The sequence below is a fragment of the Condylura cristata genome, unplaced genomic scaffold (assembly GCF_000260355.1).
Source record: "Condylura cristata isolate star-nosed mole 26May11 unplaced genomic scaffold, ConCri1.0 scaffold00023, whole genome shotgun sequence".
NCBI classification, from domain to species: Eukaryota; Metazoa; Chordata; class Mammalia; order Eulipotyphla; family Talpidae; genus Condylura; species Condylura cristata.
In genome coordinates this window covers 23807687-23820764 of record NW_004567124.1, presented here as the reverse complement: position 1 = coordinate 23820764, position 13078 = coordinate 23807687, and the positions used below count along the sequence as shown (strand labels likewise).

At 42.5% G+C, this 13078-nt stretch overlaps 1 protein-coding gene across 4 annotated transcripts in view; it reads right to left on the bottom strand.

Moving 5' to 3' along the window:
- The window catches only part of PPIP5K1 (diphosphoinositol pentakisphosphate kinase 1), a 38696-nt gene extending 26483 nt beyond the window's left edge, over positions 1–12213 (bottom strand). For 2 of the 4 annotated variants that reach the window (XM_012728556.1, XM_012728557.1), the window contains exons 1-18: positions 12198–12213; positions 8747–8843; positions 8224–8398; positions 7561–7756; positions 7087–7177; positions 6786–6871; positions 6273–6427; positions 6046–6147; positions 5464–5625; positions 5242–5363; positions 4191–4292; positions 3863–3949; positions 3673–3748; positions 3421–3530; positions 3254–3336; positions 2957–3088; positions 2665–2786; positions 2210–2392 (exon numbers count right to left, since the gene is read on the bottom strand). In XM_012728556.1, coding sequence (XP_012584010.1) covers positions 2210–2392; positions 2665–2786; positions 2957–3088; positions 3254–3336; positions 3421–3530; positions 3673–3748; positions 3863–3949; positions 4191–4292; positions 5242–5363; positions 5464–5625; positions 6046–6147; positions 6273–6427; positions 6786–6871; positions 7087–7177; positions 7561–7756; positions 8224–8370 — 1956 coding nt within the window. In that variant the 5' untranslated portion in view covers positions 8371–8398; positions 8747–8843; positions 12198–12213. The remainder of the gene's footprint in view (positions 1–2209; positions 2393–2664; positions 2787–2956; positions 3089–3253; positions 3337–3420; positions 3531–3672; positions 3749–3862; positions 3950–4190; positions 4293–5241; positions 5364–5463; positions 5626–6045; positions 6148–6272; positions 6428–6785; positions 6872–7086; positions 7178–7560; positions 7757–8223; positions 8399–8746; positions 8844–12197) is intronic. The other 2 variants (XM_004687861.2, XM_012728558.1) reach the window with 1 other exon arrangement.
- Positions 12214–13078: the final 865 nt, after the last annotated feature.

Sequence of the window (13078 nt, the reverse complement as noted above, 5' to 3'; positions counted from 1 at the left end):
GATCTGCCTGTTCTGCTCCCCACTCTGTCTCTGGTGAAGCCTCTCACTGCTCCTGAGCCTCTGGCCTGTACCCCAGTTCTGTATGCACAAATAAATAAATCTTTAAAAAAAAAAAAGTGTAGGAGTCCAGAGGATGTAAAGCAGATGGAGGTTCCTTTCTTGGGGTTGTAAAATATACATGGAAAATGATGGGAAATAAAGCTAAAACTAAAATCCCTCAAAATCCTTACAGAATGTTTCCGAGAGAGGGTAACAGATATAGAAACATTTTTATTCCCCTAAATAGATGCCGGCTTGAATCTAGAGTAGAGGTGCTGCCGCAGAATTGGGTGCCAATTCAAGCTTTTAGGATAGTCACAGCGAAGGGAGAGTGGGGAGGGAGCGAGAGGACTGTGGACAGAATGTACATATTCTACATAGTTCTCACAGGTCCCATCCCTGCTAGCAAAAGGAAACAAAGGAGCAATGAAAAGTGTCTTAGTTTCCCTGCATTTGACATTGAGCAACAGATAGGAAAATAAAGGAGCAAGACCCTGCCCTTACTGAACCTCATTGAGAGAACAATACAGAAAATGCCATTCTCTTGGCACTGTGCTCAGCTACTTAGCATATTTATTTCAAAGCCTATCAGAAAAGGTTTCACAATAGAGTGAATGTACGTAATGCCATTACACACACTGTACACTGAAAAATGACGTAAGTGGTGCTATAGTTTAGGAAAGTAAATAACTGCTTTTTGGTTTTTGTTTTTTTTTTTAAAGAGCCTCTCAGAAGTGAACAATCAGTGGTAGAGTAGTGGACAGTCCCAGTCAATTGTGGCCTGAATACACAGCGGAAAGGATGACTGCGGGTAAAAGCATCCACTGCGAGTTAACACTAAGCAGCCCTGCACAGGCTGGGTTTAGACTCCTTGGGTTTATACTAGATGGATGACAGAAAAGGTTGCTTAAATTCTTCTGAATCTAGTTTCTTATGTGTAAAATGGGGAAAGAAGCACAGGTCCATAGATTTTGGGGTATATTAAAGATAGCTATTAACTTTTTTTAAGATTTATTTATTTTTAAATACTTACTTATTTATACATACAGAACTGTGGTACAGACCAGAGGTGCAGGGGCAGTGAGAGGATTCACCAGAGACAGAGTGGGGAGCAGAACAGGCTGACTGAGAGGTACACTGCTGAGGGGAGCAGCAGGCGGGGTCAGGAGAGGTCTGTTGTTCTAATTCTGAGCCTACACTTTAAGAAAGGTTGGAAGCTTCTGCCTTTGGGAAGTACTAACTACCATTTTCTTTTATATAAACAGTTTATTTTTACATCATTTTGTACATTTTTTTCCATCTCAATTGTAATCCCCACGGGTTTCCCATCACCAAGTCACCCATATGCCATCACCATAATACTAACTACCATTTTAAGAAGTTCAGCCACCATGTTAGAGAAACCCCTTGGAAAAGACACATGGAGAAGGAAAGCTAAGACTACAGGAAGAACATGAAGAGGGAGACAACCTAACCATCCCCTCATCCCAGACAACCATCCCTGATGGTTCCAGCTCCATTCAGTATCTGGGCAATTTTAGGAAAAACCCCGAACAACATCAATTGAGCCTAGAACTAAGATAATAAATGGTTGTTGTTTTAAGTTACTGAGTTTGGGGGTAGTTCTTTACACAGCAATACATTGCTGACACGTTCTTTTATTCATAATCCTTGGGACTCGCTATATTTTGGAATTGAGTTTTTTTAATTTTAAAAAGTTAATACAGTGCATATGCCACAGGTTGTATGGGTACCTTCAGCAAGGTCTTTTGCATAAATGAACACATTTACATTTCTGCAGCAAAATGACACTAGTTACACTAAATACATTAGTTACACTAGCAAAATTACACTAGTAAAAAGTTACACTAAGAAAAATACACTAGCTACACTAACTGCACTAGTTACACTAACTGCTTTAAATAAGGATTAAAAATAGCTTAATGACCAATGAATCATGGTACCAAACTAAAAATCTTTTGTATTTTTGAAATTGTTAAGAGCTTATGGAGCCACAATCATCCCAAACGGTAAAGATTATGTGAGATAATGTGTGGAAAGCACACAAACAGTACCTGGCATGTAGTAAATGCTATTATTAATCACTAATGGTTAGAATTCTAGGAATTTGGGATCGGGGTGTTGAGCACAGAGGTAAGGAGAGCCTGACCTGATCGTAATCCTCAGGTCCAAAGGGTGCATCCTGCTGCAAAATATGGTGCAGTCGAGCTTTCACCCGGTGCTGGCAGCTACTTAAGGAATCACTATCGCTGTCCAGAAGCCCATTCATGTTGGCACTCTTCACCATTTGTACCAAAATGGGTGTCAGCTCCCCTTCCAGAGCCAGAAGACCCTAAGCAGGAAAGCACAAAATCTGGTTGTGTCTCTCTCAGTCTAGTCCCCCAGCTCTGGTTGGTCCCAGAGATAAAATTAAAATGGGGTACAGGTCAAGAGATCTCCTCCCATTATTCTCAGCTCATTTTCCGTAGCACAGAATGGGATGAGACACAGCAGGAAGTTCTTTCAACTGGCACACAACACCCTGAAATGACCTAATTAATTCTCCAAACACTCTGCTTCTCTGTCTAATAAAAGCTGGGTTTGTGGAAGAATTGAAATGTGCACCTTGGCAAAGGCAGCAGCAGTCATCTGTACTCGACCCTCGTCAGAAGCATAGATCTTGAGATCATGGCGGAAAGTGCTATGAAGACGAAGCAGCCCACAACCAGGAAAGCCAGCATAGTCACCTGGAGGCCATGGGGAAGACCAGGAATGGACTGCTATAAATATCCACGTGGAAGAAAGAATGCCCATGCACCTGAAGTTTCCACGTTGCCTTTGTCCCTACATTTTCCCAACTTATTCTCTAATCATTTTATCTCACCCCTGCTAGGTATTTACCCCACAAAACATTTACCTTGTCCTCCAGGGTACATGCAGCGAAAAGCTCTTCCCAGCTCCTCAGCCTGAACTCGGCCAGCAGGAGTCAGCTCTCCACCCCACTTCAGTACCAGCAATAGCGAAGGGGTCAGAGCCTCCCCCTGCAGGTCTGTAGGAATGAGGGACAGATCTCAATCTAAGGAAAATCGTGGGGACATCTAAACATTAGTTAGATCTCCTAAGACCCCAGGAAAGAAACGGGGTGTAGAGTTCATCTAAGGGTTCAAAAATTTAGAGATTTGAGTGGTAAAGGGAAGGCAGTGTTATAGCTTACCTTGCCCCTCATTAGAAGCCTTTACTCCATGAGGGTAGTAAGTCAACTGCACCTTCCGGTTGATGCCTGAGAAGTGACCATACCTGCAGGACAAACCCACAGTTTACTTCCCAGACCAGTACACAATCCTCATTGTTATGGGCTCCCTTTCCTATTCCCTTTCTCACATCTCCAGCACAGATTTCAGCTGTTCTAGTTTTCCAGTCTTCTCTTCGATTTCACCACCTGGTTCTTTCTCTAGTTCAGCCAGAAGCAGTCTTGTGATGTCCAGCACCTCCTGGAGGAATAACAGGGTGTTCAGACAGAAAGCCAAGTCCCAGTCAGTAACCCTTTCATCCTAATTTCTTTCAAGGCCCCAAATCCTAAACCCTCTATCTTGCTCATAGCATTGCTCCTCCCAGTCAGATTCACCACCTTACCTGCAGCTGCTCAGGCCGCTTTAATTTTAACTTCCCTGTCTTGTAGCCACCGTGTTTTTCAAATAGACTAAAAAACCTGAAGAACAAGAAGCTTCAGTGTGGAGTGAGAGAGTTAAAACCTCTGTAAGCTGCCCCCTCTCCTTCCTCCCTGACAATAGCATACTTATCTAAATTAGGACATTCATCCTACCTTGGGTGTGTAACCTCCATCTTCATCTTCTGTTTGGGAGTACGATCCCCATGGCGGATAATTGCAATGACACAACGAAGTTCCATCCTAAGATAGAGAAGATTGTTAGAAACTCTCCTCTACCTTACCCCACACTGTCTTCTGTCATCTTATCCTATTTGATATGCCCAAGAAGAGAGAAACAACAACCTGAGATCAGGAATAAAGATAAAATGAAGGAAACTGCCAAGAAGAGATCCAGACTACTTTCCCAGGTAGTACAGGGTCAGAAAGTGACCACTGATTTAGTGATTAATCAAGTTATCCCAGATGTTTTACTGTTACTCACATAGTCCCAGATGTGGTAGGGACAATGGGAATGTCCTCAGCTTCTGTGGGGATAGACCATGGGATCTGGAACTGTGGGGCAAGCTCTCGCATTATGGTATTTCTAGGAGAAACACAAAGAGACCATGTGAAAATGAATGCATCTGACCTATGTATGTGAATGAAGGTTACAAAATCCAGTAAGTTGTATGAGAATGTATTTGTATAAAATCTATGAAAAGGCTCCTATAAAAAATTAAAAATTAAAAAAACGAAAAAGGCTCCTCTTTTTAAACTAATCTAATGATACATTTAATATAATAAAATATTAATAAATGCATAGGAAGGACAAACCTCACATTAAAGATTGTGGTTTTCCCTGGGCGAGAGGGAAGGGGAAAAATTAGGGAGGGTATTAGGGGTTTCAAATGTATCCTTGTGGCCTCCTTGGTAGCACAAAGGATTAAATCAGTGCTATCATGCTATCAGCAGCCACTGTAACATGAGTTTCAATTCCCAGCCAGAGAGCTGAGCCACAGGGCATAGGCCACAGCAGACCTCGTCTCACTGCTGCTCCCCTCAGCAGTATATTTCAATAAATCTGCTTGCTCTCTGTCCTTACTGAACCCTCTCCATGCGACCCCCCCCAACACTTCTGGCCTATACCCCAGTTCTTGTATGGGGTTCATGAATAAATAAATCTTCAAATGTATCCTGTTTATTTTATTTCTTATCTTAAGATTGGTGGTAAGTACATGGATGTTCACTATATTCATCATCCTTATGTATTTCTGAATATTTTAAAAATTATATGAAGAATATTTCAGTCAAAGTTATAAAACAGTAGTATAGTAAATCACATCTAGTAAAATTGTTTGTAACTGGAAAAAAAGGACATACCTTTGTATGTAAAACTATTAGCAGTAATTCTCTACAACTGTAGTGTTGAGAAAGCCAGGAGGTTGAACAACCCCTTGTTTTTTTACTTTTTAATCATTTTAACAATATTTAAAATAAATTAAAAGGTTTCAAACTCTCTAAGCCCATTCTTCCCAGCCCAATGTGTCCCTTACCCCAAAATCTTGGCACAGTCATCATAGTATTTCATTGAGTTCTTGACAAAACTGAAGCCATTAACATCACACACAAAGGAGTGACCATTGGCACGAAGAAGGTCAAATCCACAAACTGTTTGCTGTAGTAGAAAGAGGCAAGGTAAGAACAAGAGAGTTGTTCTTTCTTACCAGGCCCCTGTTCCTGTCTCTCTCCACAACCCACTATGGGCCTGCATTCACCTTAAAAGCTACGCAGACTTTCCTGGCGACTAGCTTTTCCATGGCGGTCAGCATGACTGGATAGCGGATCTCTTTCCCTTCACTGTCTCGTTCGACCTTCCCATCCAAAGCAGGAGACTTTCTGGCTTCAGCATGAGCATAATCTGGCCCCACTGTATACACCTGTGCAAGTACACAGCATCAGTGAGTATGCCTACAGCTCACCCTGCATGCAAGAAGACAACATAAGCTCTAGGTCTGTTGACTAGTTTCAGAGTAAAAAAACAAAACAAAGAGACTGACATTTTCCTTATTGAGTTCTACATATCATTATGAAGATGTCTTCCTAGGATTCCGGCACTATCATATAGTCCTTATTAAGAAATAACTTACCGATATTATGCCACATTCCATGTCACTCTTGCCCTTGCTCTGACAGTGACAAAGTCAATGCCTACTTCCCCCATTTGCTATTTTCACAGGAATAGGAAAGCCATCACACTCACACTTAATTTTCTATGACCCCCCCCAAAGATTTCCACTTGCTTTCCAAGAACCCATTCCCACCCATTTATAATCTCTTAAATCTGTTTCCACCATAACCTTGACATCTGTGCCATCCGTTGGCATAAACTCCTCATAGATATATGACCCTGTCTTTCGGACGCTGCTCTCAGGAGAGTATACGCTGCTTCGGCTTCCAATCTTGAGGAGGAAAGGAAGAAAAAAAATGTTACCTCTCTCTTTCCCCAAATCCTCCAGCTCCCCTCCCCACAATCCCAATCTTGTGTTTATACCTAAGACCCCAAATGCTCAAATGCCCACCACACCTTACGGAAAAGGCGCTGGCTTCCTCCTCCAGCTGAGCTGGGGTAGTAGATGTAAACATTGTGGTCCTCTGCACTCACTGGCTTCTCCACAAAAGGCTTGGGAAAGACAGCTCCATTGACCTCTACCTGGTCTTCACCTTCTATCAAGTTGCACTCTAAAAGGCAGGTGTATAGTCATTCTGAGGGCTTTGGATTGAGGAGTACTTCCAACTCCTACTCCTCAAATTTCTATGAATATATCTTATCTATCTTAAAATAGATATAGTAATATCTACATAAGGTATATAGCTGTAACACTACCTACAAAGGAAGTTCAAGGCTCTGCTCTCAGTCTCTGTTCTCATATGGCCCTGATTCTACCCATAATCCAATAACCAAAGTATTGGTTATTATATTTATCAAAATACTCACTTTGAGAAATGGTACCTAGGAGATGTCTAAAGGTTGGCAAAATGGGCAAAGTCATAGAAAAAATGGCAGGGAGGGTAGGACTGGACAAAGTGAAGCACTCACCTTCAGGCCGTGCAGGGTCACGATTGAGCACAGCATACCGAGGCAAATCAATACCCTCTTCCTGAAGGATCCGGTACACCTCTCTCCTGTCACCAATATAAATTAGCTGGGAGGTATGGGGGATGGTGGAGAAACTAGGGATCTCATTTATCTAGAAATTGGGAGATACTAGGGCACAGAACTCAGAGGATCTAGTCCAAAAAGGAAACATGGATGTTTGACTCTATCCTCCCAGAGAGGATTTTCTTGACTAGCACGATTCTCAGGGCCACCCCTCCCACAAACCAACAAAAAGCTATACCTATCCTGGATGTAATACTGCATTGCCAGGTCATTGATAAGAAAGGGGTTTCGAAGTTTGGAGTATGCAACAGCTTTGTCCAGAGGAAAGCCTGGGATGGAGAAAGGAAACAGAGAGCGAAGGTTTAAGAAACAAGTAAGAAAACAGCAAAAGAAACAGATATATTAAATTTATTATTAATTTCCACTGAAGTCTACCCATACAATCCATCATCTTTCTGTGTAACTCCCCAGGTCTAGACTATCCAACAGGAAAAAAAATGAAGAAAAATTATTTTTAGGGTCCTCCTGGAGATAGTAAGAACCTCAGAGCTGTCCTGAGGTTATAAAATGGGCTTTGAACTACTCCCAGAAAATCCTTCAAGCTGCAGGAAAAGCAAATCCTTTTGTGCTGTCCTCAAGTATGTCAGGACACATAGCAAGAACTTTATTTCCCAGTCTAGCATTCCCAACACCATGCTTTCCCAGACCCCACCTTTAGAGTGGAAAGAGATAAGGCAGTGACAAGATGGCCAATTTTCCACAGGTTCATTAAGGATCACATCTTCTCCCAGGATGATAACAGTCAAATAATCAAATCTGCAGAGTCGCTCTAAGATTTGGGTCATTGGCTTGGACTTTGATTTCTTGGTCATAGCACAGATGCCAACAATGATTTGAGGCTCAGGAGGCTACAGAGAGAAAGTACTGTCAGAAACTCAGCAAGATTGTATCTAGACAACCCTACTGGGGAACACTGATGAGATCTCCTTACGCCAGAAAATCTTGTCAGGACTTTGGACATATAAGGCAAAGGTTGACTCTTATCTCTGGTCTAGATTGGGGACTCTAGGAGCCTCTAGAGTTCCTACTGCTTATAGCAGTCTGAAGACTCTCAGGCTGAAGAATCTGAGAACAAATAACCTCAGACCACAGAAGAAGAGAGTAAAGACAGGGACTTTGGTCCCAGTTTCCACTTACCCACCCTGTGAACTAACCAATCGATTTCCACTTACCCACCCCTTGATCAGGATCAGGCCAGTTTAAGTCTGTGCATTTGGAAAGAAGAGCTTAATGTCTTCATCCAAAGGAATCTCAATTCACTATTACCAGGATTCCAACACAATGGAGTCCCAAACATCATTTTCTCTACTCTTACCACTTCATCCTCCTCGTCTTCAAGGAGCTCGCTGTCACTCTCTTCTGTCCTCATGCCTATTCCACGGGTGCCCAGCCCCTCATCTCCAGCTCCAAGGAAGAAGTGGGCTGTGGCTCTCTCGCCCTCACTGGCCGGCAATGACCACATCCCCGCTGGAGTACCCACTCATCCCGCTCTGTAGCAGAGGGTATCCCATCAGCTCATTAGCTTAGAACCCAAGCCTCCCGCTCCCCGCCCCCACCCTCCCCACTATCACTTATACCATCCCCCTCCACCCCGGTACTGGCAGAGGGTAGGGAGGTGGGGGCGGTCAAAAAATGAGAAAACAAGAGAGAACAACAAACTGGTGGGAACAGGAAACAATATCATGAGAAGAAGGAACGACAGGATAGGAGGCATGTAGGGCAGTGACTTGCAGTGGCTAAAGTGCCGGTCTTACAGAAAAGCAGTCTTTCCTTTCCTTCCCAATTCCTCCCACCCCCAACCAGGAATATGGTAAAAGGATCAGATGATTAACCCTTACAGTGCTGGCATGTCCCCTATTTTGCCAGCAGGAAACACTGTTAACTCCAGCAGCAAGTGGGAAAAGGCAGTTCTTCATGAAAGGCTACTGTTGATTCCTAATAGAAGAGAAGGTTAAAGTGACATTTCAAACTTTGGATTCATTCCAAAACGTTCCTAGCCCTTCTCCACGCCCCCCTCCCCAGCAGTTTAATTCAAGGGCAGAGGAATGAGACGCTCAGCTGCCTTTGCCCTTACCCCCATCTTCATTTCTACTAAGAAGTAACTCAAAAAAACATTTATGGATGGTACCTTATGTTCTAAGCATTATGTCAGAACATTAAAATCTCTATGCCTCCTGTCTCTCCACCTGCTCCACAGACAGATGCCCAAGTCCAGAAAACATGTTTATTCAAGGAAAGAGATCTAGTGCTGGTGAGAAAGATCTAGTGCTGTACAGTCATCTGTACAGTTTCCAACCCTTCTTAAACTGAAGTTTCAATTTCTCTTTACTATCTCCTGGTACTAAAGACCCAAGTCTCTCTCAGCCAAAAATCCCTCACACCATAAGTTACAGTGGGGAAAAAAGCCTGCTGAGAGCCATAATCAACAAGAATATCTTAAGACTTAAACTTGAATTATAATAACCTGGCAGTTTCACACACATGCATTTTTCTTTTTTTTTTAAATGGCAGTAACAGTTACATTATAACATTACATAAATTCCAGAATGCAGCATTAAAAATCAACATGTGGGGCCCTCCCTGGTGGTGCAGAGGGTTAAAGCACTGCACTAAGAAGCTAAAGCCACTGCACATGACTTCCATCCCAGGGCCCAGAGATGACCACATGGTGTGTGAAGCAGACCTCTTCTGACCACTCGCTGCTCCCCTCAGCAGTGTACTTCATCAGTCAGCCTGTTCTGTTCTCCACTCTGTCTCTGGTGAATCCTCTCACTGTCCCTGTACCGCTGGCCTGTATCCCAGTTCTGTATACATAAATAAATAAATCTTTTAAAAAAATTTCAGCATGTTAGAACAGTGGTTCTTAACCGATTCTGATTATGCTGTGCAGAAGACATTTTGCAAGAGAAATTTTTGATTGTCACAAGTGGGAAGGTGTTATTAGCCTTCAGTGAACCTCTAGAGACCAAGGGTACTGTTAAACATTCTAAAATGCATTCGATTTGAGCTGCCCTGTTCTGTCCCTGACTGTCTCTGGTGAATCCTCTCACCAACCCTTTACCCCAAACCTGCAGTCTACACACAGCTCTTCTATGCAAAAATAATAAAATCTTTTAAAAATAGGGCCCTCCCTGGTGGCTGGCCCAAGGGATTAAGGCACCACGGGTTAAGGAGCAGCACTGCAAGCTAGCCCGCAAACTAGCAGCTAGCGCCTCAATGGGAGTTAGATCTACTCCCACTCCCCCACCCCCGACCCCCACCCCGGTGATACACGTGGTGCAGCAGACCTCTCCTGTCTCTCCTGCTGCTCCCCTCAGCAGTGTACTTCATTGATCTGCCTGTTTTGTACTCCATTCTGTCTCTGGTGAATCCTCTCACCTCCCCTGCACCTCTAGCCTGTACCCCAGTTCTTGTATACATAAATAAATCAGTCTTAAAAAGAAAAGAAACAAAAAGCCAGTTTATTTTTTAAATTTTTAAATAATAATAAATAGGGCCCTTCTTGGTGGAGCAGTGGGTTAAAGCACAGCACTGCAAGCTAGCGACAGCCGCTCTGGGATCCCTGGCCCAGGAGGTGAACCACATGGTGCAGCAGACCTCTCCTGGCCTGCCAGTTGCTCCCCTCAGCAGTATACTTCATGGATCTGCCTGTTCTGCTCCCCACTCTTTCTGGTGAATCCTTTCACCCTCCACACCTCTGACCTGTACCCCAGTTCTGTATGCCTAAATAAATAAATCTTTAAAAAATAAAAATAATAATAAATAAAGAGGCCTTGCCTGACAGTGCAATGGGTTGGGTTAAAGCACAATGCTTCACCACAAGTTTGATCCCCCATCCCTTGCCATCCCTCCCACTGCTCAGCTCAGCCCTGTACTTAGTCATTCGGCCTGTACTGCTCCCTACTTTGTGTCTGGTGAATCCTCTCACTGCCCCTGCACTTCTGGCTTGTAACCGAGTTCTGTATGCATAAATAAATATTCTTAATCAAAAAATAATAATAGTAAATAAAAAGACATCCAGTTTCCTACAGCTAAGAGTTATCAGGTCCAAAATGTAGTAGCGACTAGGTTAAGAAACCCTATCATAGAGCAACTCTCCCACATGTAGCATGTGCAAGGATATTCACAACCTGCTGGTCATAAGAAAAACTGAAAACAACTCAGATGTCAAATAAAGAATGAATAATACAATGTTGTACATACAAATCACAGACTAAAAGCAATTTTAAAAAATGAATCAGTTATATGTAAAAACAATGACAGCTTTGCAGTAAGTTGCACATATAGACATACAGTTCAACTCAATCTGTATAAACAAAAATATTATATGCCCATGAGTGCATATGTAATTAGTGTAAGTATAAAAACATGGAATAAAAAGAGAGACATCAAATTTATGATGAGAGGAAAGAACAGAAAAGTTTGAATGAAACTTTATAACCTATCTATGTTTATTTCAATTTTAAAAGAGATCTGAAGCAAATATATGAAGGCTAACATTTGTTAGTACTGAATTATGGAACTATGAGTGTCAGATACTATTTTCCAAAAATAAAATTGAGTCACACATCAGCAATTTTCCTGTCTCCAAAACATACTGACCAATGACTAACAAAAGCCATAAATTTCTTAAGTAAATGGACTTGTTTATAGTCTTATAGACTTTTAAAAACTTTCAATAATTACTTTCTGAATTTCTATTTTATGCCCTTCTATCACAAGTGGGGTTACAGCTTTGATTAGAAAATTATAGCTGATCTTTATATAGACCTCGACCTTTGCAGACTTTGCCATCTGCTGTCTCCATTGCTCAATAACTAAGGGGGCAAAACATTCTCCTCAGACCCAGTATTTCCACTAATGTACTATCAGTCTTATCCATACATCTTCCCTCCTAGCTAATATGCTATTTCTTTGAACTCCTTTTTCAGTGACTTGACCCAATTTGAATAGCTGAGGCATTCGGGATGTCCCTGTACAAATTTAAGCAAGCAGAATTTTGTTGCAGTCTTAATCCTTTCTCTAAGTCAGGAGCTTACTGTCCTGTCTAAAATTCCCAACGCTTTTTCTGTCAGTAAATAATTGCTGGTTTTCTACTTAATGTATAGCCAAATCCTTGAAATTCTACTATAGTTCTCTAGCGGGGGATGGTAATGGAACAGGGAAGGAAAATTTGTTCACAAATATGGGGCTGAAGAGGATGGAAGGTCTAAATTCACAATTAACCCAACAAAAACAAAAGCCTGACAGAAATAACTACGCAATAAGGCAAGATTTATCTAGATGTACCTCTGGGAGAAGCTGAGGTTCAATGTAGAGTTACAAGAGACACTCTCCTGTTTTCTGTGTTGTTCTTCCCTTCCCCCTCTCCCCTAATACTTTGTTGCAAAAGAAGACTTCAGACTCTACAGTAGGCTAAAGGGCAGAGTCTTACTCTGGCCGGGATCAACGTGGAAAGGAGGATGGGAGGGAGAGAAAAAAAGAGAGGAAAGAGGTTGATAAGGACAGGGGAGAGGCAGGTGGGTAACTGGTTCAGGTACAAGCACGTTAAATCAGATCTCAAGGGGAGGTGAACTGTGCAACTTCTTTATCCCTTAGAATTTAGCGCCGCTTGCAGTAGCCTCTAATTTCCTAAATCACCATGCACTTGTTGAAGACCTCCATGAGTTAGAGAAGGGGAAAAACATTAGTACAGATCCAGGCAGTATCTCCGTGGATTCAAGCTGTATATTCAAACACAGTATCTCCGTCCCATCCACAACAAAGGACACTCAGTTCCTCCATAAAGTCATTTTTAATCCTTCGTACAATCTTTTTTTAACTGATGATCTGTGGTGCTCTCCTTGTTCTCGGTGACTGCCTCCTTCACCCAGTCTGCTAAAGGGTCCTCATTGATTCCCCTGTCTGCCCCTCTCACTGGCCGACTAATCCCACAGATAATCCAACAGATCCTCTCACCCACCGATTCTCCAGCACTCAAGAAGCCTTCAAACCCTCAGATGAGTCACCACACTTGCTAGCAGATTTATATTAAACCCATGACGATCCCACACAATGACTGCCTGGGATCCATTCTTTCCTCACACCACCTCTCTTCTGCAGACTCTTTTCTCGGCAACAACCCCTTCCCACCAGCTGATCCTCTCCCTCGTCGTCTCCACTCCCACCCC